The sequence below is a fragment of the Tachysurus vachellii genome, chromosome 7, assembly GCF_030014155.1.
Source record: "Tachysurus vachellii isolate PV-2020 chromosome 7, HZAU_Pvac_v1, whole genome shotgun sequence".
In the NCBI taxonomy this organism is placed as follows: domain Eukaryota; kingdom Metazoa; phylum Chordata; class Actinopteri; order Siluriformes; family Bagridae; genus Tachysurus; species Tachysurus vachellii.
This window is the reverse complement of record NC_083466.1, coordinates 30034857-30062107: the sequence shown is the minus strand read 5'-3', so window position 1 is coordinate 30062107 and position 27251 is coordinate 30034857. Positions and strand designations below refer to the sequence as shown.

General features: G+C 37.1%; 1 protein-coding gene across 1 annotated transcript; it reads right to left on the bottom strand.

The window, feature by feature from the left end:
* LOC132849275 (uncharacterized) lies at window positions 1-23952 on the bottom strand. The gene is made up of 6 exons (XM_060875528.1): window positions 23922-23952; window positions 8149-8250; window positions 6741-7037; window positions 6360-6647; window positions 5868-5998; window positions 1-237 (listed from the first exon to the last, which is right to left on the bottom strand). Exons 2-6 carry the CDS (start codon window positions 8213-8215, stop codon window positions 1-3), a joined length of 1020 nt encoding a protein of 339 aa, XP_060731511.1. The 5' UTR covers window positions 8216-8250; window positions 23922-23952.
* Between the last annotated feature and the right edge of the window lie 3299 nt (window positions 23953-27251).

Sequence of the window (27251 nt, the reverse complement as noted above, 5' to 3'; positions counted from 1 at the left end):
TTACTTTCCGTATGTATCCACTTCTCCCAACTTGTATTCTTTAATAATTGTAATTTCATCCATATTTTTCTTATATTCTATATAGTCCTTCACATATTTGGGTAGTTTTTTTTTATCCTCAGCCTCTTCCTTGGGATTTGCTCCAGCCTCAATTTTAAATTTATTGGAGCTGTTTGTGTTGTCAAATTTGATCTGGATCTTCACAGCTTCTGCATATTTACACGGATTTGCAAGAATCTGTAACAACAAAACAAAACATTTGCACCAAAAAATATAATTAGCAATCAGGATGCCTATAAAAGCATATAAGTGTTCCTCACACAAGACATGAGGTGAAAGATGGAAAGTTTTACCAATTTAAGATGAATAATTCCCACATATACAGCAGGTAAATTAAGTATTGAACACATAACCATTTCTCAGTAAATATATTTCTAAAGGTTCTGTTGACATGAAATTTTCACCAGATGTCAAGTACAGCCCAAGTAATCCATACATACAGTTCAGAACTTATGTTATGTGCAATAAAATGGAATGACACAGGGTATTAAACACGCTTACAGACATTTTGTTAATACTTTGTACAAAAGTCGTTTTTGCTAATGACAGCTTTAAGACTCCTCCTGTAACTAGTCACATGAAGTGCTCAGGTGTGATTTTGTCCATTCTTACACAAAAGCTTCTTCAAAAAACGTCTTCAAATCTTGAAGTTTCAATAGGCCTCTTTTATGAGCTCTGATCTCTAGTAATTTCCATAGATTTTCTATTGAATCCGTCAGTTGATGGGACATTCTATTTATTTTCTTTCTTCAATTGAGAGTTTTGTGGGCTGTGTGTCTGGGATCGTTGTCTTACTGAAATCTCCACACTTGTTTCATTTTCATCATCCTGGTAGATGGAAGCAGATGTTTAGCAGAAATGCCTCGGTTCATTGTTCCGTTCATCCTTCCTTCAGTCCTAAAGTTTCCCAGTGCCTTATGCTGAAAATCAGCCCCACACCATGATGTTCTACCTCCAAACTTCACTGTTGGTCTGGTGTATTTGGGGTCAAGTGTAGTGCCATTTTACCTCAAAACGTGGTCTTTATTATGGCATCCAAAGAGTTCAATTCTCCCAGTATTTCACAGGCTTCACAGTGCAGCAAATGAGGTTCAACATGCTTTTTCTTCACAAATGGAGTCTTGTGTTGAGCTAATTCCAGGTCTTCCTGAAGCTCTCCACAAGTGGTCATTGGCTCTTGGACAACTCTTCTGATAATTCCTTTCTTTTTACTTGGAAATCTTCTAGATTTCCAAAGATCACCTGGTCATGGCCGGTTTATGGTGAAATGATGTTCTTTCCACTTCCAGATTATGGCCCCAATTTAGAGTTTAGAAATCCTTCTGTAACCAGTGCCATCAGCATGTTATGTAACAATAAGGTTGTGAAGGTACTGAGAGAGCTCTTTGCTTATACCCATCATGAGCACCTTCAGCAATATATCCACCACCAACATTCCTCAGGTTACTTTACATCATTTTCTTGTAGATGTTCAATTATCTTCTAAGCCACAAGTTTTCTTCTGGAACTATCTGTCTACTCATATTAATATCATCACCACATGATTATGACCTTACATGTGCATGGTATAAAATTCCCAGGCTGTGTCACACTCATCTTGCTGAGGTGCAAACAAAATTATAAGAGGTACTCATAATTAGTTGCAAAAAAATTGCATTAAATTTTTTTATGATAAACTGAGTAATGACAGTAACTTAATAACTAGTAATTAGTGATCAATATTTGTCATGGACAGAGAGCAGATATGTTGCTGCTCTATAGATGTGAGCACATCTATTGTGTGTCTCGACAGGTAATATCATAACTTTATTATTTCATGTACCCCTTAGAAACCAAACCAAAAAGAAGTCCTTGGACTACAATGTAGAGATTTGCTATGATAGCTTTAAGACTTCTAACAGTTTTGCACTCAAGAGTTCATCCGTGAACAGTTTATAACTTCAGTTTTGTAACTAGCGTGAATTTCCTTGTAATGCAAATTGCACTTTTTGCCCATGTTGAAAGTAGTGCGCACTTATAGAAGATAAGTATGTTTTCTGAAGAGAAGCTACCTAACTGCCTAAGTGACAGACCATAGCATGTATGACTCCATGGCTGTGTGTCAGATATGGTGATGTGCAGCACTGGACCCAGTCAAGGGACTGTACAGGGTCCCTTCATGTATAACTCTATGTAGTGTCATGTCATCTGCAGAAGGTTTAATGCATAGAGTGGTACATACTTAACATTATCACCTGTCACCATTGATGGAAAGCATGTGAAGCAAGTGAGCATGTATAACTGCCCGGGGATGCATTTGATTCACAGACCACTGAAGAATAAATCTCTGTTAGGAATTCAGCTGGATCTACTGGGGTTTGTGAACAAAGGAGACTGTTTGAGATGGTGAAATCGGATGAGTATAAAGTTTAAACACGTTAGGTAAGACAGCATTATAATATCCTTATTTAAAAAAAAGTATAACGTACACTGTACAGACTGACAAACATTCCACTGTCTGTGTCTGTTAACGTGTCTTCCTGCACTTCCCTGTCCACAAAGTTTAGGTCTCGTTGACATCATTTCTGGGACGGTGGATATCTTGCAAGTAGCAATTTCAGTGCATCAACCATTTTGTGCTTCCCTGCATTTCTTTGCCAGATGAGCACAGTGTGCCACATGCACTGTGAAGTCATCCCAACTTATATTACATTTACATTTACAGCATTTGGCAGATGCCCTTATCCAAAGCAACGTACAAATGTGATTGTAAGACTCTATATTTGAATACATTAACTCTGGTTCACTAGGGTACAGACTTAAGATACCATGAGCCTACTGTAAATCACTATTCCAAATTTATTTATTTATTTATTTATTTTTGTTTGTTTGTTTGTTATTTCATGAATAAGTAGGTCTTCAACCATCATTTGAAAATGGCCAGTGACTCAGCTGCCTGGACTCCTAGGGGAAGTTCATTCCACCACTTTGGTGCCAGAACAGAGAAGAGTCTTGTAGTAAACTTGTCTCTTACCCTGAGAGATGGTGGGAGCAGTGCTGTAGATCTGAGGGTGTGAGGTGCACTGTGAGATATGATGGGGGCTTAGAGGTAAAAGGTCCATTTTTGGCTTTGTAGGCCAGCATCAGTGTTTTCAATCTGATGCGTGCAGCTACCGGAAGCCAGTGCAGGGATCGCAGCAGCGGGTTGATGTGGAGTACTTTGGCAGGTTGAAAACAAGTTGCGCAGCTGCATTTTGGATCATTTGCAGTGGACGAATTGTGTTAATACTGTAGGTAGACCTGCCAGCAGTGCGTTGCAGTAGTACTGCACTAAATTGGGACGCACATTGTCTTTTGCATATGCAGTTCTTTAATATACAGCAGTCAGACAAAATAATGTCAACACCCATTGTTATAGGTGTTAATATTAGAGTAGGTGTAACTCTAGCGGTAGCGGGTAATCAAACCCAAATTTATGCATATGGTGCATGTACTGTTTTTATTTAATAAACAAGACTTAAACTGACATGGAAACATAACACAGCCTTCCAGCTTACACACAACATTACATCAAATAATGACTGACAATAATCATGACAACAAGACAGACATATATATAGAGCAGCTCATCAAGAGAAACAAACAACAGGTAAGAAACAAATCAGGAAAGGGTGTAGCACAGTAAGCTACTGTAAAAAAATAAATGTTATGATTATCATTTATTTTTTGATGCTATATAATGTCTAGGTTGCATGATGCTCGGCAGTGTTTAGTTTAAGACTGTGGATAGAAATGTTAGGAGTGGAGTAACTGCCATATCACATGCAACTGCCATACAACGTGCACATGGTTATCTTTATGTGACAATCTCATCCAAAAGAAGCAAAGTGAAATTCATTCATTCATTCATTCATTCATTCATTCATTCATTCATTTTCTACCGAACTACCACGGGTCACGGGGAGCCTGTGCCTATCTCAGGCGTCATCGGGCATCAAGGCAGGATACACCCTGGACAGAGTGCCAACCCATCGCAGGGCACACACACACACTCTCATTCACTCACACAATCACACACTACGGAAAATTTTCCAGAGATGCCAATCAACCTACCATGCATGTCTTTGGACCGGGGGAGGAAACCGGAGTACCCGGAGGAAACCCCCGAGGCACGGGGAGAACATGCAAACTCCACACACACAAGGCAGAGGTGGGAATCGAACCCCCAACCCTGGAGGTGTGAGACGAATGTGCTAACCACTAAGCCACCGTGCCCCCCTGCAAAGTGAAATTAATGCAGCACAAAAAAAAAAAGAAACGAAGTAAAAGACAACAAAGACAGAAAGCAAAGAAAAAGGAAGCTATGGAAGATAAACTAAAGGAAATGGGAAAATTGTTGTATGAAATAAAGAAATTAAATATATCTGAACAGACACTGTACATAGACAGTTGGCTCAAGACCCAACATCTTGCTGAAAGAAGATTATAGAATTGTTATAAGTTTTCTTTTCCATTTTATAGAACGATAAGTTTCCTTCATCTTTATATGAATTTATGTAAACATTGTGTGATTAAGAAATTATATAATTTAATTATGATTATAATTTTCAATAGTATGTTTAGATATTAAGACAGAGAGTAACAGTGAAAGCTTAAAAAGAAATCACAAGGTTTTTGTGTCAGCAGCTTTGTGCCAGCAGAATAAGAACACACAGTCAGCCGTGCAGCTTAGGAGACTTCTCAGGATGTTTTGCAGAAGCATGAGATCATGAGAAGACCTGACAGGATGCTGACAGAAGCAGAATGACCGTTATGAGATCATACTAATAAAAGGTTATAAATAGCTTTTTAGAACCAGTTATCAGTGTGTATTCACCTTGAGGCGAGCTCATTGTGTTATACTCTGTTATTGCTTATAGAGGGTGCATCAGGAGAACAAACGCAGGCTTACACTAGGAGAGTGTTTCTTGGTTTGTTTTATCTTTGCATTTTACTTATTTCTACTTACGCTAGAATTGTTTGATTATTTGACGGAGATTTTGTTCGTAATTTTCTTTTACCTTACATATATTACACACACCTATTTGTATTACACTACTTTTAATAAAAACAAGGCCTCCCATTGTGAGGATCCTGAAAAGACAACAAGGTCTAAGTCTGACTCCTTCATCTAAAGATTCAAACAATAGAATAGGTAGAAGACCTTGGAGCAGAACCTTTGTTAGAAGACCGAGGGACTTCGAAGGATATCTGCGTTCAAGGTAAGAGCAACTCTAATTGTTGATCTTGTGTTTTCAATATTAACCCATGCAAACTAGGGCACATCCTTTAGTGGGATTCTGGAAGGGTTTCCTATGCAATCCGAAAACAAGTGTCACTAGAGGACACGTGTGTCAGTATAATTACTTCATTCTCCATTAGGTTCATTTTTATTGCATTAGAGCTCTGTGGTTCTCCTGCTCCATTCCTGGGCCTCTGTACAATATACTGTAGAAGAAATAATATGTATATATGCATTATTACATTATATATTAATACTAATCACTAGCTGTAAATCCTAAAGTTCAGTAAATTCAATCTCCTCAAAGGCTGATGAATAAAACTGAAGATAAATTCAGTCTTCATTTATAAAGAACCTATAGAGGATTTAGTTGTCAGTGTGAGACTGGAAGACATTTATTTAGTTATTATAGGTGATCATTATATTTGTTCTGTGGAAGTGTCCATGTAGTAACTGAGTGATGTCTAATCAGGGTGATGTGGATTTTATTACAGCACACAGTCATGTGATCTCTGATGTCGCAGTGCTGCAGGTCTCTGTTACTTACATCATCTCTTCGGTTGCTGTGATATATAGTCCTCAGGATCAGGAATATCACAATCAGTGCAGCAGCCGGAAGCACTACTATCAGGACAATCTTCCACACTGGTAGAGCACACTCCTGATCTTTGTTCTGATCTGTACTCCACACACACACACACACACACACACACACACACAGTTTATTAGTGATTTAACACACACCATGTGCCAGTGAGTGTGATTAACTGAACACCAATAACACACCCACTGGGCCTCATTTACAGTGTTAGTTTTAAACATTTATTTATTTGTAAATCATCTGCAGAAGAATTTATTTACTAGTAAAAAAAACCTGTGTGTAGAAAATGTGGGATTTAATGACAGGTTCTCATACGGTCAAGTTTCAGAGCAACTTTAAGTTTTATTTTATTATATTAACTGAATGTTCACGATGATTTCTGACCAATATCAGACTGTTGAATTTTACACACTGACACAAATCACACTGAATACGTACCTCTTACTGTTACAAAGTAAATATGAAGGGTCTCGTTATACTCCTTGTCTCTGATGATGTAAACTCCATCATCAGTCCTCTTTACTCCTCTCAGTGTAAGAAGTGTGTTAGTGAGTGATGTTCTCTGTGTGTATTCAGCTGTACAGTTTAGTGATCTTTTATACACACTGCAGATCTGTACACCATCTGTTGAATCTCTGTGTTTAAAGATCACCTCCACTTGTTCTGATATGTGCAAATTCAGCTGTAGATCTTCACAAGGATTCATCTGAACTGATGATATGATGGCTGAGAAGAAAAAACACCAGACACACACACATAAAACACATAAAACCTAAATCAGTGAGAGTTTATAAACTATAGAGCATTAAAGACACTTACACTTGATGCTGAGACGCACATAATTAATGTCTTTGCCATCACACCAACACCTGTATATGTTCCTCTTACTGTCATCAGCTACAGTGATGGTGAGGGTCAGATCTCCTTTCAGATACTGATCATGGGAGATGTAAAATCCTTCTGCTAGCCAGCAGGTTGTCTGATCACACCGAGCCACTACATAATCTGGGTTATTGAACAGAGTCCATGTGACCTGACGAGAACATCTCCGATGACAGGGCAGAGCAGCAGTCTGATTAAACTCCACCTTTACTGTAATGACAGCTGATACAGGAACTGAAAGAGAAAAGCAGATAAACAGAGTAAAATATATCTAAAATATATATCTCAAAATCATCTCAAACATATTTTGTCACATACACATGCTTCTTGTGAAATAAAGTTAAGATTGTTATAAAAAAAAGTGAAATAAAAATGAGATAAATATAAAATGAAGGTGGTACAGTAATGATCTTAACCCTTGTGGACATTTTAAAAACACTAAACTAAACTAATATAAAAATACATACTTTTTTTTTTTTTTTTGCACAAATCTGTTAATCAACCTCAGTTCTGATCAAAACTGCTAAATATTTATTTACTAATTATTTAATGATGTCACAAATTTGCATAAAAATACACAAAAAATAATTTCTTTTTAATATAAAAAAGTGAACTGGATTTTTTTTTTTTACCTTTATTACAGTCTTGGAAATGTTAAAGATGACTAATAACACTGGCTTTTATGCATTGTTAGTTTTTGTGTAGCTTTAGATTTAATTATTTCTCCCTCATTTACATATCAGGGCTGTTTTCCCCATTGACTGCCGTTATAACCATGTTTATTCATTGCATGGTCATGACATGAAAAAAATCATGCATTCTTGTTTATTTATGGTTTCTTCCACTGAGAAGAGGTAAAATTAGAAATTTTTACTGTTGAACAAAAAATTGGGCTATTGAATCATTACACAGGGCTGTGCAAAAAAAAACACCTACTGGTACTACTGGGTTCATCCTTATCTGAGTGAAACAGAGGAGGTTACAGTTCTGAATGTCCCTCTGGAACTTTCCATAAACAAGAACCAACAAAGCATAGTCGGAGCATTTGTGATGTCAGCCGACCGCAACGGGACCGACTTGGAAGTATATTTCTGTATAAATCATGTATAAATTTAACAGAACATAAATGTAATATAATGAAACCTATTCAATTTTATTTACTGATGCTATGACATTCAACAAACAAAATCTCTGCAGTAAGAATTTTCATGTTGATGCTCTGAACACAAATTAACTCCTGAAAGTGAATGAAATGAATCCTAAACCCTGTTTAATAGACGTGTGTAAGACTGTCAGAGGGACTAACTGAGTCCAGTGTGAGCAGTGACACTGAGATCACACTCACCTGTGATGAACGTGAGGATGAGGAAAAGAAGGAGGTGGTGAGGAACACTGCAGCTGGTACACATCATCACCTGAAGCACTGCACACTTCTTCACCTGAAGCACTGCACAGGTGAGAAATGATGAGGAAATAATCAGGTACCTAAACACAGTAACTTCAATGGAAGAGCATAAGAAATAAGAACAACATGTAATGACAGAACCCTGACACACACAGACACAGACACACACACACAGAAACACACACACACACACACACACACACAGAAACACACACAAACATACAGACACACACACACATACACACACAGACAGACACACAGGCACACAATCACACACAATCACACACAGACAGACACACACACACACACACACACACATACAGACACACACAGACAGACAGACAGACACACACACACACACATGGACCTGTGTTAGGGCCCTGACACTGATGATCAGTTTGTACTGTAGTTTGTATCTCTCTCTCACATTGTAACATAAGTGTCTAGTTCTGTTTGATATATTCTACCATACCTTAATTCTCACTTTTGGTTGACTGCAGATATTTGCCTCAAACCCATCTCTGTACTCAACTCTTACCGTCACAGACGCTCTTGTCCACAGAGAAGAGGTCACAATCCCAGTAACCTCATCTACCCTCCTCTGTTGTGTAAGTCTCAAACAGTGGTGGTAGGTGGGCTCTGGAATTGCCAGTCTGCTGTAAAGAAAGCTGATTTTATTTCTGCTTTAACTTCCCATTACTCCTTTGATTTTCTTGCGCTAACAGAGACCTGGATATCCCCACAGAACACTGCTACACCAGCTGCTTTATCCTCTGCCTATGCTTTCTCTCACTCACCACGAGAAACAGGCAGGGGTGGTGGTACAGGTTTACTGTTGTCAAGGAGATGATGTTTTACACCTCTCTTCTCGTTTCATTTAACCATCTCCTCTTTTGAATTCCATGCCATTTCAGTCACCTCTCCAATCAACCTTGTTATCTTTGTTGTCTACCACCCTCCTGGTCCCCTAGGAGACTTCCTGGTAGAAATGGACACACTGCTTAGTGCTTTCCCTACCGATAGCTCCCCTCTGACAAGCTTCAATCTTCTTCCCTCCTGACTCTTCTCGACTCATTCACACTCACACTCAACAGCTACATCCCCACACACAAAGGAGGCAATGTGCTGGACCTGGTTTTCACCCGTCCTTCTCCAGCTACAGACATGACTGCTACCCCACAACACGTCTCCGATCATCACCTGGTACACCATCACTCTACCTGTCCTACCTAAAACTACCTCTCACCCCCTCGCTCTTACCCGCCGCAACCTTCACTCTGTCTCCCCTTCTTCTGTAGCTTCTGGCACTCTTTCTTCTCTTCCTGATCCTGAGTCTTTTTCCTCACTACCCTTGGACTCGGCCACAGATACTTTCCTCTCATCTCTTTCCTCAACTATGGACTTTCTCTGCCCTCTGTCCACTAAACCCAAGAAAACTTCTTGTTCTGCTCCTTGGATTTCAGATGTGCTGCACAACAATCGAAGAGAGCTAAGATCATCCGAGAGAAAGTGGAAGAAATCACAACTTGATGCAGATCTTGATTCTTACCGAACACTCCTGGCCAAGTTCTCCTCAGATGTGACTTCTGCCAAGACTTCATTCTACAAGAAAAAGCTTGAAGCTTCGGCCCAAGACCCTCGGAAGCTCCACAACATCATCTCTACTCTAGTCAACCTCCCGGCTCCACCTCCTTCTTCATCCTCTCTGACTGCAGAAGACTTTGCTTCTTTCTACAATGAGAAGATTGAGGAAATCTGCCGGACCTTCACTTCAGCCCCGACTGCACTTACATCTCAGAGTATGGATTCTCTACTCCTTCATTATCGCAGTTCTCAACTGTAGCAGCAGAAGAGATTTTACAACTTATCCAGTCTTGCAATCCTACCACTTGCCCATTGCATCCACTCCCTTCCACTATGCTCCAGACCATCTCGCAAGACCTTTTGCCCTTCATTACCACTATCATCAATAGATCCATAGCATCTGGTCAGGTACCAACTACTGTACTTTCAAGAGAGCAAGAATTATTCTCATCCTAAAGAAACCTGCTCTGGATCCGTCAGACAAAAGTAACTACCGACCGGTATCACTTCTCTCGTTTCTTTCAAAAATTCTTGAACACATTGTCTATAATCAACTGTCTGTCTATCTCTCACAGAACAACCTTCAAGATCCCAAACAGTCTGGCTTTAAAGCAGCTCATTCCACAGAGACAGCCCTTTTGGATGTCTCTAAGAAACTACATGCTGCTAGATCAGCCAAACTGTCATCCGTCCTTATCCTCCTTTACCTTTCAACAGTGTTTGATACGGTCAACCACAAGACTATTTTGTCCACCCTCAGGAGTCTTGGGATTTGCGGATCAGCTTGGGAATGGTTCGCTTCCTACCTGGAAGAACGCTCATATCAGGTAACACGGAGGGGAGTGACATCTGCTCCATGCAGACTCACCACTGTTGTTTCACAGGGCTCAGTACTTGGTCCGCTTCTTTTCTCCCTGTATACTCACTCTCTTGGTGAAGTTATTTCCTCTCATGGGTTCTCCATAGAAAAGGTGGGGTCAAGATGGCGCCAGTGTACCTGTCGGCATGCCGTCTACTCCAAACCTTTCAATTTGCTCAAAAATGGTTCCTTATCTCTGTCTTTTTATTGCAATTTTTAATTATGCCTGTTAAGAGCGGCATAACTTATAATCGGCAGTTTTTGCTAGACATAGGAAACTCTGTGGATTCTATGGAAGTTTACACGAGGATTTGCTCTACTCTACACCACTCTTCCTCGTTCCCTTTTTGGTCTGAAACATGGCTTCGTCATCCGCCCTGCTGTATTGCTTACATTAGGAAATGTAGCAGAAAGAGGGGAACTTGTGGAGGTGTCCTAGTGAGGATTAGGAGAGAATTTCATACTGTTCCTCACAACAGCTGTCGCTTTGCCGCTACTACAAACTTCTAGGCTTTTATGCGACACGACGTTCGATAGATCTAAGGCATCGTTATCATCTGCCTTTTCTCCCAGCCTCAACTGGATTACCTGCTACAGTGCGATCCCCAAGAATACGCATCAGAGCCAGAGGTGTAAATTCCTCTAATATCCAACAGTTGAAACGTGCCTGCAAACCACTACAACAGTCTACATCTAAACTTTAAAATGGCTTTGATAAACGCCAGATCAGTATCGAATAAGTCTTTTATTCTTAACAATTTTTTTTATCTCCCACCGATTGGACTTTTTATTTTTAAAAGGAAACATCTTTGGCGAACTCTGTCCACCTGACTGCTGCTATTTTAGCACCCCTAGATGCGATGGAAGACGAGGAGGAGGAGTCGCTGTGGTTTTTAAAAAACACTTTCAACTTAGGACCTTCTCAGTTAAGCACTATCTCTCATTTGAACTACAATGTGTTGAAATTACGTCGATTACTTCTCCGGTACGTTGTGCCTTGGTCTATAGCCCTCCCAGGCTGGACAAATACATTACAGAGGACTTTGCAGACGTTTTATCCCAGGCTATGACATTATACGACCGTCTAGTCATCCTTGGTGACTTTAATATCCATGTCCTGCCCAGGTAAGCCCTTGGTTACTGAGTTTAGCTGGGTCTGTGATTCGTTTGGCCTCGTTCAACATGTTCAGGAGGCTACACATGTCCATGGCAATACTCTAGACCTTATTTTGTCCTCTGGTCTCTCTATTAACATTGAAGACATTGTATTTTCTGACCACAAACCAATTGTATTCAACACTACGCTGTTTTACGATCTATGTACTACAAAAACCTCAGGGTATCCTATGAGTTGTATAAATTCTGAAACTGTAAATCTGTTTATCGACAGCTATCAAAACAATGCAACTCTTTACTCTCAGTTCCGGACTCCTCCAATCTGGATAAATTACTTGAACTTTTTAACTCTTCCTGCACTTCCATTCTGGATTCTGTAGCCCCTGTTAAATTTAGATTTCCTAAATTTAAATCTCAGCCATGGCTTGATGACTCTATCCACCATCTCACTCAGGATTGCCAGAAAGCTGAGAGGAAGTGGAAAAAAGATCATCTTACTGTCTTATAAAACATTTTTAACTTCTGCTTGGATACATTTCAAAAGGTAGCAAAAGCAGCCAGAAACAATTTTTTTCTGATGTTATCAGCAGAGTCATTGCAATTCTCCCAAAATTCTTTTTAGCACTATAGATTCAATTATTAATCCTAGTAACTTACTCAAGATTGAGCCATCAAATAATGTCTGTGAGGATTTTTTAAAATTCATTCATGACAAAATTGATGTGATCCACTCCTCTTTTAGTGCATCCAACCCCTGTGAAATTTTGCCCTGTCCATCTAGAACACATATGTCAAACTCAGGCCCGCGGGCCTAACCCTAGCAAGCTGAAACTAAAGACTATGAAACTAAACAGAGTGTAACAAACTGAGTTTGAATGTATGTTTTCTTTATGCACTTTTTCTACTCCAATGCATGAACTGTTAATAGTCGAAAAGTTGGATTTTCATTGAATGAAATGAATATTTTTGGTTTTTTTGTTGTTGGTTTTGAAAAAGATCCACTTCAAAAAAGAACTTAAAATGATACAGTGAGAGGAATCATTTATTTGATTTATTTAAATAAAAAATAAACAACACTGATGTGTCTTTTATTTCAAATTTAATTTCTTATGTGTTTGTAATATCAAGCTCTGGTTGTTCCAAATCCTGTGTTCAAGCAAAACTAAAGTTTGTTTCCATATGAAAAAGGTTGAACATTACACATCAGTTAATTTTTCAATAAATATTCAGTTTGGCCCGTGACTTTATCTCAGTTTTATATTTTGGCCCACTGTGAATTTAAGTTACTTATTAGTATACATTAATATACTGAAGGGGTAACATTAGTATACTGTAAGGGTAACATTAGTATACTGTAAGGGTAACATTAGTACACTGTAGGGGTAACATTAGTATACTGTAAGGGTAACATTATTATACTGTAGGGGTAACATTATTATACTGCAGGGGTAACATTAGTATACTGTAAGGGTAACATTATTATACTGCAGGGGTAACATTATTATAATGCAGGGGTTTCATTAGTATACTGTAAGGGTAACATTATTATACTGCAGGGGTAACATTAGTATACTGTAAGGGTAACATTATTATACTGCAGGGGTAACATTAGTATACTGTAAGGGTAACATTATTATACTGCAGGGGTAACATTAGTATACTGTAAGGGTAACATTATTATACTGTAGGGGTAACATTAGTATACTGTAGGGGTAACATTATTATACCGTAGGAGTATTCTTAAAATAAAGATCCATAAAGCATTTTATTATGGATTAAATTAGTTGAACTGTATATTATGCCCTGCCCTGTATATATGTACATGTTTAATTGTATCTACATTTTAATTTTTCTCTGTAGTTCTGTACTTCTACCCATTTTACTATTTTTCCTTAAACTTCTACTTTACTAAAACACATCCCACTTCATATCATCCTGTGTATGTTTATGTACTGTATGTGGCAAATACAATTTTAATTATAATTTCATAATGGATTACAGACATTGTAAATATGACTAGACTAGGCCATTATGAAAGGATCTGACTTGATCAACTAACATATCGAAATGTTAAATTTATAATGGATCAAATTCAGCTTCTGGTTGAGTTAAATGGACATAAATATTGAATTTTGAATGAAAATTAGAGAGTAGAATTATTTGATATTTATTGTGAACATACAGTAGGTCATTGTGAAGGGAAGTGAGATGGTTTTATTAACTAACATTTTGAAACATCTATGTTATAATGGATTAAAATGTACCTCCAGGTGCAGTTATACTCCCAGGTATGATGATTTAATTATGAGGAATTATTAAAACATTCCAGAGTAAAATTGGCTGATCTTTATTGTGAACATTACAGATTAGGGCTGGGTGATATGACTGAAAAGTGTATCACGATATCAGTTTCATATCGGTCGATATCGATAATTATTGATATTTTTTATGACCCCTTTAAAATAGGACCAGGATAAAAATATATTACATTTAAACATTTTTATTTTAAACTTAAACCTTCCTCTGATCAGAATCCCCTCAGTTATTAAGACAGAAATGTCAACAACCAGGAAAACTCCAATAATTATAATGTAACATAAGTCTAATGTCACAATGAACACTGAACAATTATCTCTTAACATTTAAGGTGCAAAATGAAAGTAAATGTAAGAAATGCTTAATAAAGTGTAATAAAATAGTGCAAAGTGTTAAATATAAACATAGAGAAACCTGAGAATTTAGTGCAAGTTTAGTGCTGGGAAGTTCACTAGCTGTTCACCTTCTGGTGAATAAAGTGTTTTAAAATATGTGCAGTGTTTTGTAAACGTAAATAAAACTGAGGTCGACTGAGATTAAGGCTGTAGCTATCGAATATTTTAGTAATCGAGTATTCTACTGAAAATTTCATTGATTAGTCGATTAATTGGATAAAATGTATTTTTGCTTAATTAAAGAGCAATATTAAATATACAAGAGAAAATAAGACAGGTCTCTTAAAATGAACAACTAATTGGTTTCCTTTTATACAATATTTTCTATCACAAATAAACATTTAGACATTTTACCCATTGTTTCTGTCTGAGAAGACTGAGAAGAATTAAGTACATTTAAGTGCCAAATATTCTGGGCTTTGAAGGAAAGCTTTTCTGAGATGCAAAAACAAAAAAATTAACTAAGGCATACATTAAAATAAATAGTAATAATAATAATAATAATAATAATAATAATAATACAAAAATACTGCCATGCAACTTAACTTCAGAACTAAAAGATTCTAAATCTACAGCTCAGGCATAACATAAGCCTTTACTGTCTTCTTGGAATGATTTGTGGTAATTAAGAGGCAAAAACATGGACAGGAACTTGGACCTATGCATGGTTTCATACCAAGTGCTTTAAGCATATATAAGCATGGACGACGTGCATGTTGTGGTATGCCAGCTCGATCTTGCAATGGACACATGCCATGGCATTTTCTTTACTTTTCGATTTGAAATGATCCCAAACCTTGGACATTTTCTGTCGTTTTCTCCTGTTTGTTTCTGCTCTTTGCTCATTGTCATTGTTATCACGCCCTTCCATTTGCAGCCCGCACTAGCATGCATAAAAGACCGCTAACTCCTCGCGTCTCCTTCCGCTTTGACGTAAGCGCGTTGTCACACACACGCACACACACACACACACAGTAATTGCACAAGAACATGACGTGAGCTTTAAAATGAATTAAAAGTGGCTTTGAGGCAGAGGAATTTGCCTCGAATAATTTTTGTAATTGAGTTACTTGAGGAATCGTTTCAGCCCTACTTATAATATCCAAAAAAACTGCCGTACTGGCGAGCTGACTTTTCCTCTTTTATTTACAATTTCCTCGCTCGCAGCGGCGCTCATTTTGCTGCTTATCAGTCGCCGGTTACTGAAGCAGAATCTAGCAGACCAGCAGACAACAATATGGCACAACCAAACATGATACTGTTACATGATTGGCTGTTAGCGTGTCACTACCTACATTGCTAGGTTACCAGAGAGCGATTGCCTTTGTTAATGAAACCAAGCTTGCTTCGCAACTTCTGTTTTCTTCCGACGAAGGATAAAAAATATCAAACCTTTTATCGAGCACATTTTCTATCGCTATCGTTCATGTGTCTATCGTGATACATATCGTTATCGTTTTATCACCCAGCCCTATTACAAAGTGATCTGAGAGAGTTTTATCTACTAATATTTTTAAATTTCCATTTTATAGTTTATTAAAATGTGCTTCCTGGCACAATTATATAGCCAGATATGGTGACTGAAGAGGGATTATAAAACATTCCACAGTAAAACTGGTTGAACTTTATTTTCTCTCTACATGAGGTCCTGCTGAAAGGATGTGAAATGAGGATTGTAGATTTTTATATATGTATATATTTTACTTTTACCATTTTTAATATCTAATGATTATTAAAACATTAAGCCTTTAGTCTTATTCTAAATTCTGTGGACTGTTTCATAAATTCTGTACACTTTATTGTTCTGTGCTGTAGGAGCTGTTCCGTTTTCAGTGCTATTACCGTAAGTATCTAAAAGCAGCGACCCTGAAATCTATGTGCGGTTCCTTTGACCGTGCTCTCAGAAAGAGCAGCTGGATGAACCACAGTCCAGAAATGAAGATACAGACAGGTGGATAAATAGAGTTATAAAGGTACAGTACATGTGTTTCTAGATATAACATGTGCTATCCTGAGATGTTCCACAGATGTTCCAACTCCAGTTGGACTCTGACTCATGAAGTATTCAGACAATCTAAGATCAGATACCAACTCCATGTGGTCTTTAAGAACAATCTCTTCACCAATACAACATTTATCAGACTGTATATTTATAATCACATCCCCAGTGTCACTCATATGAGGATGAGGTTTTACTTTGAGTCTGGTTCCTCCTTTACCATCTAATACCCCTTTTCCACCAAAAGAACCAGGTGCTGGTTCAGAGCTAGTGCTGGTGCTGGTTCAAAGTTGGTTCTACTGGCGAACTTTCTAAGAACCAGTTTGCCTTTCCATCAGCTAGAGAGCCATCACAGAGCCGAGTCTGACGTCACTGTATACTGTAAGTGTCACACAATGGCGGATGTTGCTTTACTGTTAATACTCGTGGCTTTGTGAACCTACATTGGCATCCAAACGCGGCGAATCCAACGTGTACGTGCAGCTCCATGTAATTTGTATAAACGGAGGTTGTAATCAAGAAAGTACATAACGTTATTTTATCATTAACACAGAAAAAGCTAGCCTTAGCATGTAGCTACTTACTATCATGTGTGCTGATAATGTATCATATTGCAGTAAAGTAAAAGTGTATTAAACAGTAGCCCCACCCCCAGCTCCTGACACAAGCGGTTCTTAAGTCTAGACCAGCAACGTTTTGGTGCTACTTAAGAACCACTTTTCCTGGTTCAGAGCTGGTGCTTTGGCTGTCGAAAAAGAAAGAAGTGGTTCTAAATTAGGCTCTGGCTCCGAACCAGCACTCAAACTGCCTCGGTGGAAAAGGGGCATAAGGGAGTTTTTCCTCCCCACAGTCACCTGAGTCACCTCACTTGCTCATTAGGGATAAATACAAACATATTTAAATATATCTAATATTAATCTAGAACATTGTATTATATTATTCTCTATAATAACATTTTGTTGTTATGTTTATGTTCTGTAAAGCTGCTTAGAGACAAAGTCTATTGTTAAAATGACTGTAGAAATAACTTGAATTGAATATCTACTTGAATAATATCTGCACACTAAATGAATGTTTCTTTATTAAACATTGTGTGAACTACTACTTACTGGTCCTCAGTCTGAACAACAGGCATTGTGTGAGATACATGAGAAAGAATCATAACATTTTACTTTTGCTTTTTATTATTATAAATAAAGCTCTTTTACTTACAGAATTCACTGCAGCATCACGTCTGTCTCCCACAGAGAGGCCGATTATTAAAACGTCTTTAACCTCTCAAGCTGTCTTCTCCTTAAGCTGTCAAGGTTGACTGAGGACACTTTTTTATCACTCTTCAAAACTTTTGCAACTGTAAGTGCAAGCAGAGCCCACATGCAGCAGGAGATAAAGTTTCTCTACCCTATCAGTGAATGTGACCACTTTTAGTCACTCATCTGATTTATCTAAAATAAACTGAAAGTCTGCAGGCAATTTTAATAAGTAAAACCCACCACACCTCGGCTTCCTTTTCCTCCATTTCCTCTTTATAAAACACACCCATATTTGGAGAAAGAATGCTGTGTTTTTTCAGATGCAGAAACAATACAAGTCTCAGCCTAGATGTCTATAGATTCATCCTACTGTAGCTGGAATTTTGGTGCATTTTTGTTGTTGTGTGTTACAAATAAACAATCTGTCATTAACACAACAATGCAATTTTAGCAACACAATATTACCTCACTGTAAAATAACATTAATGTACTGTAGGGGTAACATTAGTATACTGTAGTGGGTAACATTAGTATACTGTAGGGTTAACATTAGTATACTGTAGGGGAAACATTAGTATACTGTAGGGGTAACATTACTATACTGTAGCAGTAACATTAGTATACTGTAGGGGTAACATTCGTGTACTGTAGGGGTAACATTACTATATTGTAGGGGTTAACATTAGTATACTGTAGGGGTAACATTAGTATACTGTAGCAGTAACATTAGTATACTGTATGGTTAACATTACTATACTGTAGGGGTAACATTACTATACTGTAGCAGTAACATAAGTACACTGTACGGGTAACATTAGCAGTGTTGTATAAAGTACTAGAAAGCAATACTTGAGTAAAAGTACAAGTATCGTACTAGAAAAAGACTTCAATAGAAGTGAAAGTTACCTTTTAGAATATTACTCAAGTAAAAGTCTTAAAGTATCTGATATTTACTGTACTTAAGTATCAAAAGTCATTTTCTGATATTTAATGTACTTAAGTATTTGAAGTAAAAGTAAAAAGTAAAATTTCAGTGATTTTCTGTAGACATAAGAGGCACTTCATCTGGTAGGAAAAATCTTTCATTCCAATGTACAGAAACATTTCTTGCAAATACGGCCACGGGTGTATAACGTTATCTTCTTCACCCTGTTCACCGAGTTCACCACTATCATCGAGGTGGTCATCTACAATAACGGGAGGTCCTCCAGTAGGTGCTTCCATGTCGGTTTCTGTTGTGCTTCCTCCCCCTTTGGCAACATTACACTGAAATAGAGCGTGCGGAGCGTAATGCAATCTAGGAGCAGTCGCACACATTTCTTCTGATTTTATTTTGTATTAACGAGTAACAAAGATGCTTAATGGAAATATAACGGAGTAAAAGTGTACATTTTATCTAGGAAATGTAGTGAAGTAAAAGTGAAAGTTGACAGAAATTTAAATAGCGAAGTAAAGTACAGATCCGTGAAATTTCTACTTAAGTACGGTAACGAAGTATTTGTACTCCGTTACATTACAACACTGAACATTAGTATACTGGAGAGGGTAACATTAGTATACTGTAGGGGTAACATTAGTATACTGTAGGGGTAACATTAATATACTGTAGGGGTTACATTAGTATAGTGTAGGGGTAACATTAGTATAGTGTAGGGGGTAACATTAGTATAATGTAGGGGTAACATTAGTATACTGTAGGGGGTAACATTAGTATACTGTAGGGGTAACATTAGTATACTGTAGGTGTAACATTAGTATACTGTAGGGGTAACATTACTATACTGTAGGGGTAACATTAGTATACTGTAGGGGGTAACATTAGTATACTGTAGGGGGTAACATTAGTATAGTGTAAGGGGTAACTGCCCACAAATACATTTTTTACTATACAATAATTGTGAACATCCAACATTGTGATAACAGTTTTGGAACAAATTACATAAGCATGTGAGTGTCCACAACCTTTTGGCCATACACTCAACTCGAATTAGTTGACATTACTAGAAATTTGCAAGGAAACCCGTTGTGCAGGACAAGTTAAGTTGTTTGAACATATAATCTCAAGTCATGCGATAGACAAATCAAGTTTACATTAGTAGTCTTTACTGAAATTCATTAGTTCACATTACTAATGTTTTTGAGCATATGTTTTATAAAATAACTATTAATGTCTTATAATTTAAATTATACTACTTAAATGAGATTTTAATTTCTTTAATAAGAAATTAAACAAGAACACAATTTAATTTTTTATTGTTGACAAAAAACAGGTAACACTGCAATGTGTTCAAGTTCACAATGTTAACAATACAGTGTTTAGAGGAAAATACATTATTCAACAATAAAGCATTAAACTGGATAAAAATAAAGGGAAAAGAGCACATGCACACACTCCTGTATGCACTGGTGACAACTTTTGAGTTGATAACTGTTGACTCATATCAATAGAGCAACAATATGTACAGTAGTTTTAACATACAGTACAGTACACTACAAGCGCAGAACACTGGTACTGTACGTTCATATTAAAGTTTGTATTTGTGTCTTTTTAATGTGCGTGTTCGCTTCGCTTGAGTTCAATACGGTATTTTCGTCAAACGCGCATGTGAGTAGGATGAAAATACCTCAAAGTTTCCCAGTAGGAGCAAGATCATTTGAGTAAACAATTTGTGTCAAGTTCGCTCTCAAAATGGCAGGGAAAAGGTCATGATCATGTGTGCCCATGTGTATGATGTGGCTCTTTGCGGTAACACAGTAAAAAATGTGGTTCTTGGTCTCTGACTTGTTGGCCACCCCTGGTCTGTGATAACGGGAGGTCCTTGAGTAGGTGCTTCCATGACGGTTTCAGTTGTGCTTCCGCCTCCTTTTGGCAACATTACACTGAAATACTGCGTGCGGAACGTAATGCAATCTAGCAGCAGTAATTCGCCAAACCTCCCTTATTGCAGTCGCACACATTTCTTCTGATTTTATTTTGTAGTAACGAGTAACAAAGATGCTTAGTGGAAATATAGCGGAGTAAAAGTATACATTTTATCTAGAAAATGTAGTGAAGTAAAAGTGAAAGTTGACAAATTTAAATAGCGAAGTAAAGTACAGATACGTGAAATTTCTACTTAAGTACAGTAACAAAGTATTTGTACTCTGTTACATTACAACACTGCTCCTGAGTCACCTTAGACTTGCTCATTGGAGATAAATACAAACACATTTAAATATATCTAATATTAATCTTGAACATTGTATTATATTATTATTTCTTTATTTAACCAGGTGAGTCAATTGAGAACCAGTTCTCATTTACAATGACGACCTGACAAAGCGGCAAGAAAAAAAAAACAAATACAATACACAAACAGCTATAAACAATGAAAACAAACAAAAAACTAAAAACAAGTACAGTGATCTTGAGTTAGTGACTGAATTGAATATTTAAAGGAAGAAAGCAATATAAATGAACTAAGCTTAAGAGTCAGCTGCAGGTGATTCCAATCATAGGCAGCAGAAAACTGAAAAGAGCATCGACCAAAGGACGTACAGACTTTAGGAATGCGAAAATTAAAGAATCGGCTAGAGCGCAGATCACGACTTGTATTATAAACATTAAGAAGGGACTGTAAGTACAAGGAAGTTTTACCAATAAGAGTTTTATAAATGAACAGAAACCAATGAGTTTGTCTGCGAGAATGAAGAGAAGACCAATTCAATAAAGAGTACAGGAGGCAATGGTGAGTGTTAAATGAAGCTCCAGCCACAAAGCGGATAAATAACATCCAGTTTACGAAGGAAAGTTTTTGAAGCGGACCTATAAACTACATCACCATAATCCAATATTGGAAGCACTGTCGTTTTGACCAGAAGTTGTTTCAAAGAAGGGTAAAAGAAGATTTCTGTCGAAAACCATGCATTTTGTTTTGGTTGTGTTTAAAACCAGATGATAATTAGAAAAAGCATGTTGGATACAAGTAAAACTAGCCTGCAGTAAAGAAAATGCTTGTCAAGGAAGAATGGGATGTATAAATGATAGTGTCATCTGCGTATAAATGTACTTGAGAATCACCTGCAGCAAGAGGAATATCATTAATATAAATGTTAAAAAGTGTAGGCCCCAAAATGCTTCCTTGTGGGACCCCTTTAAATAGTGGCAGGGCATCTGACCAAAACCCCTCCACCCTTACTGATTGTGAACGATCAGAACAGTAACTCTTGAACCAGGCCAGACAGCTCTCAGAGAATACAATATCTCTTAGCCTATCCATCAATATTTTGTGGTCCACAGAGTCAAAAGCTTTTGCCAGATCAACAAATGCAGCCACACAGTACTCCTTGTTGTCAACTGCACATATGATATCATTGAAAACCTTAAGTGAAGCAGTGATACAACTATGACCGGATCTGAAACCAGACTGAAACTGATTAAGAACATTATAAGTCTCCAAATTGTGCATAACTTGCTTATTGACCAACTTCTTTAGTACTTTAGAGAGACAGGGAAAGATGGAAATAGGTCTATCGCAATTTAAATCTGAATTATCACCCCCTTTAAAAAGTGGGGTTACAGCAGCAGATTTCCAGTCCCTCGGGAAAACACCAGTATGGAGTGAGAGATTAAAAATGCAATAGGCATGCGATAGGTAAGTGATAGGCATGGCAATAATATAAGCTGATTTCTTTAAAAATATTGAATCTAATTCATCCAAGCCAGCGGGTTTATGAATATCCATGTTGAGCAATTCCTCTAGTACATCGATCTCTCGTATAGACTTAAAAGAGATGGATGAGAGACCTGAGGCTGGTGAATGCCTAGCAGATGCCAAATTAACAGGAGAACAAATAGAAGTACCGGACCTATTCTCATAAGCAAAGCCAGCATTAACAAAATGTCGGTTAAATTGATCAATCACTTTTGATTTGTCAGTAATAACAACACCATTGTGATTAATTACAGTGAGTAAACGGGGAGAGATATTTTTGTTTTCCATTTTTTTGATGGTATTCCAAAATTTTCGGGGATCAGAACCATTAACAGTAAAACTATGCTTGAAATAGCTGGATTTTGCCTGTCTAATGGACTGGGTACATTTATTTTGTATAGCCCTGTATGCTTGCCAATCAGAGATATTATTAGAAGCCTTTGCTCTACACCAAAAAGTGTGTTTTTGACGAATAAAGTCTGATAGATCAGGACTAAACCAAGGACTGAGACGATTTTTTACTCTAAACTTTTTAATAGGGGCATGTTTGTTCAAAACAGAACTAAACAAGAATTTAAAATATGCCCAGGGATCTTCAATGTCAGGAATAAGCCCAATTCTATACCAATCTATAACAACCAGGTCATTCAAAAAAGCCTGTTCATTAAACTTTTTCAAACAACGTTTAAAAACAAGCACCGGAGGATTTCTTAAGGCGGAGCCCTTACAGACACAGGCTATGTTACAGTGATCACTAAGGCTTTGACAGAACTCTCCAGATGTATACCTCTCTGGCTTATTAGTGAGAATAATATCAATTAATGAGCCAGATTCCATAGATCAAACATATTGTTTGATGTGAGATGTGAGGATCATTATTTCACTTAAGGCAGTCAAAGCGCTTACAGGAGCAGAGGGTGGTCTGTAACAACCAACTACAGTGATATAAACATTTTTTATAAGGCAATTTTTAAAAGTATTAACTCGAACTGTTTAGCAACAGATTTTGAGGTAATTACTGAACATTGTAAATTATCCTTACAATAGACAGCAACCCCCCCCCACCCTGCAGTGTGAACGTATGCAGTAAGTTCAGCAACTTTGGGAAGAAGACTACGTATGTTCAAATGCATTAGTCCAAGACCTTTGCGATTACAAAAAGAATCAAAAGTTAATGAATGTATACATTTTTTATATTACAGTACATAGTATTCTCTATAAAAGCATTTTGTTGTTATTTTCATGTTCTGTAAAGCTGCTTAGAGACAAAGTCTATTGTAAAAATGACTATAGAAATAAACTTGAATTGAATTTAGATAAATTCTGCACACTAAATGAATGTTTCTGTATTAAACATTGTGTGAACTATTACTTACTGGTCCTCAGTGACCGTCTGAAAGCGAAAATAAACAACACGCTTTGTGTGAGATACATAAGGAAGAATCATAATGTTTTACTTTCGCTTTTTATTATTATAAATAAAGCTCTTTTACTTACAGAATTCACTGCAGCATCACATCTGTCTCCCGCAAAGAGACCTATTATTAAACCGTCTTTAACCTGTCAGGAGTCTTTAAGCTGTCAAGGTTGACTGAGGGCACTTTCCTATCACTCTTCAACACTCTTGCAACTTTTTGCATGGTGAGACTGTACGCATGCGCAGTGTTCCTCCATTTGCTCTTTATAAAACACACCCATATTTGGAGAAACAATGCTGTGTTTTTTTTTTCTGATACAGAAATATTACAAGTCTCAGTCTAGACGACTATGAATTCATCCTTGCCAGAATTTTGGTGCATTTTTGTTGTTGTGTGTATTTTTTAAGCAAAAATTACAAATAAACAAGCTGTAATTAACACAACAATGCAACTTAAGCAACACAGCGAGACCTCACTGTAAAATAATGTTAATATACTGTAGGAGTAACATAAATATACTGTAGGGGTAACATTAGTATACTGTATTTAAAGTACATACTGTATGGGTGACATTACACTCGTGTGCAATCTTTTATATTTCTTTTACATTATTCTCTTTTCTTAATCCTTCTCTTTTTAACCTCTTAACTTACTTTCGGTTTATGATTCTTGCTGTTTGAGATTTCAATGACAATTAAGTACCTTACCTTGTGTTCCTTTCTTCTTCTTGTCCCACCTTTGGTCTTTCTCATCCCTTCCTTGATGGTTTGAACAGCCTACTTTACTAAACTGTCCAGTGAAGGATGGCAAGGATCTAAAGCCACATGCCATTCTTCCTCATGAAATCTTTAATCTCCTCCTTGAGAAACATTCCATTGTCTAAGAATAGCATTTTATGCAAGCCATGGGTACTAAAGCACATCCTCAGTTTTTTGATGGTTACATTCAATTAGAAACACCCTGAATAAAAATAAATAAATAAATAAATAACATGTAAGCTGTATTTCACTTCATTACAGATTTCCTCCAGCCAAATTCTACATAGGAAGCTTGAGTAAGTCAGATTAACTACCACAAGTGGTACATTTTATTCCATTGCCTGGTAATGGTACAACTCTACTCCATTATATGGAGTAGAGTTCATTATCTGAACCCTTCATTATATGCTCAATCCTAGCAAAACTGAACTGCTGTTCATCCCAGGTGATTCATCCCCAGGTCATGCTATATCCCTGCATAACGATCTGATCTCTCCTTCAGCCACAGCTCACAACCTTGGGGTAAACATGAACAATCAACTGTCCTTTTCCTCTCAGGTTGCTAATGTGACTCGCTCATATCGGTTTCTTCTCTACAACATTAGAATGATTCGGCCATTTTTGTCCACACAGGCTGCTCAGGTACTTGTTCAGTCTCTTGTCATTTCAAGACTCGCAACAACTGCTGGCAGGTCTACCTTTGAACACAATTCGTCCTCTGCAAATGATCCAGAAGTACTTGAGTCGCTCTGGATAAGAGAGTCTGTCACATGTTGTAAATGTAAATGTTATATCTCTTAGATTTCCCACATAAGTCTAAGTTCCCATATAAAATGTTGTGGACCTCAGCTTGGGAGCTTCAACACTTTGAACACAGCCTTGTTCATGATGCTTGCTATATGACACTACAGCAAAACTCATAATACACATATTAGGACCTACTGTATACATTTTAGGACCTACACATTTTTAGGCAAACAGGTTTAATTATTTTAATTTAGGTTATTTAATTAAGTTTCTCGAATTTGGTTCCCTGGTGCTCCACATGCAGGATCTGGTGCTCTCATTGCCACAGCACAATGAGAAGGGCATTTGTAAACATGTGCAACATCAAATATGTGGACTGGATGATCTTCTCTGGTGACCTGAACAGAAAGCAGCTGAAAGAACAACACTGTATGTACAGATTTACAGAGCTCTAATTTATTACTTATTATTACTATTGGTTTAAGTTCGTTTATCTCTTCAAAACAGTCTGTACTGTACAGTACAAATAAGAAATAAACCTCTTGAGTCTCTTAAATATGTGTGTAGTGTGTAACTACACCTACTGTGCATCATATTTCCACTCCACCTTAAGGAAACAAAAATTTAATTATTCTTGCCTAACCTGTCCTATTTGCTTCACACACCGGCATCGGCTATGAACAGACACCAGGTGAGTTTTATGAACTGTACAGTAAATTATTAAACACATATCTTATAACCTCCACATTATATTACACAGAAGGGTTCTGTTAAAACTGTTAAAGCTGTTAGAGTTTACTACAAGCCTAAAGTCTAAAGTCTAGCACTTATAATGTGCTGCATTCATTTCTGCAAACTTAAATTATAATTTTATGGAGAATATTTAAAAGTATGACAAATAATTTTCCTCTGTCTCAAGGCCTATAATATATGTTCACTGTTCTATTCACGCTCCACATTCTGACCCTGCCCTGCTTTTGTCTATATCATTTCATTTAGTCTTAACAACTAAGCATTACAGCTGATTTCTGTTTGTGTGCCACTCCTATGTAAATGTAATGTAAGCAAATATCTGAGCTCCAAATATAGACTAGTAAAAGCATCTGTGTGTAGTACACACCTGTGTGTGTCATGAAGCATTACAAAAACTATCAAAAGGATTTGAAATGTTTTCTTGCTGTATTTTCCAAGGAAATAGAGTTAAACTGATGGTATTCTTAGTCTGTGATGGATGTATTCATTAATAGAAACTTGAAAGCACTTTTGTACATTACTTTTGGTAAGGTTGTCAGATGAGGTAAATTTAAATGTAACTAACTGTAATGGTCCAATGAATCTGACAGCAAATCCATTAAACATGAAGTGAGGCTGTATCTCAGCAACAACTTGGTAGGCATCTTTATGACTTTGACCTCAGGGTATGCAACAATTTTCATGCCACTGCCATCTACTAGTCAAACATTACAATAACATGCTATGGATGCTTCCTTCAAACTGCCATTACTGCTCTTTCTCCTTCAAATGTTGTCCAATCTTCACCAGATTTTATTAACATATTGTCAAAGTAGCAGCAGACATCATAGGCCGCAGTGGATCTTCAATCCCTTGGTATAATAATAATAATAATAATAATAATAATAATAATAATAATAATAACAACTATTATTGTTGTTGCTCTTATTATTATTCTTATTATTATTCGTATTATTATTATTATTATTATTATTATTATTATTATTATTGTTGTTAAGTCTATGGACCGTCTGCATCGAGACCCAGACACCATGGCTGTTTTCTGACAGATACACTGCAGTAATGTTTACACAACCACTACATCCTTCAGATAAATACTTTTAGATACCTAAATTTGTGATACTTTTAATACAGACTGTGCAGTTTTCTGT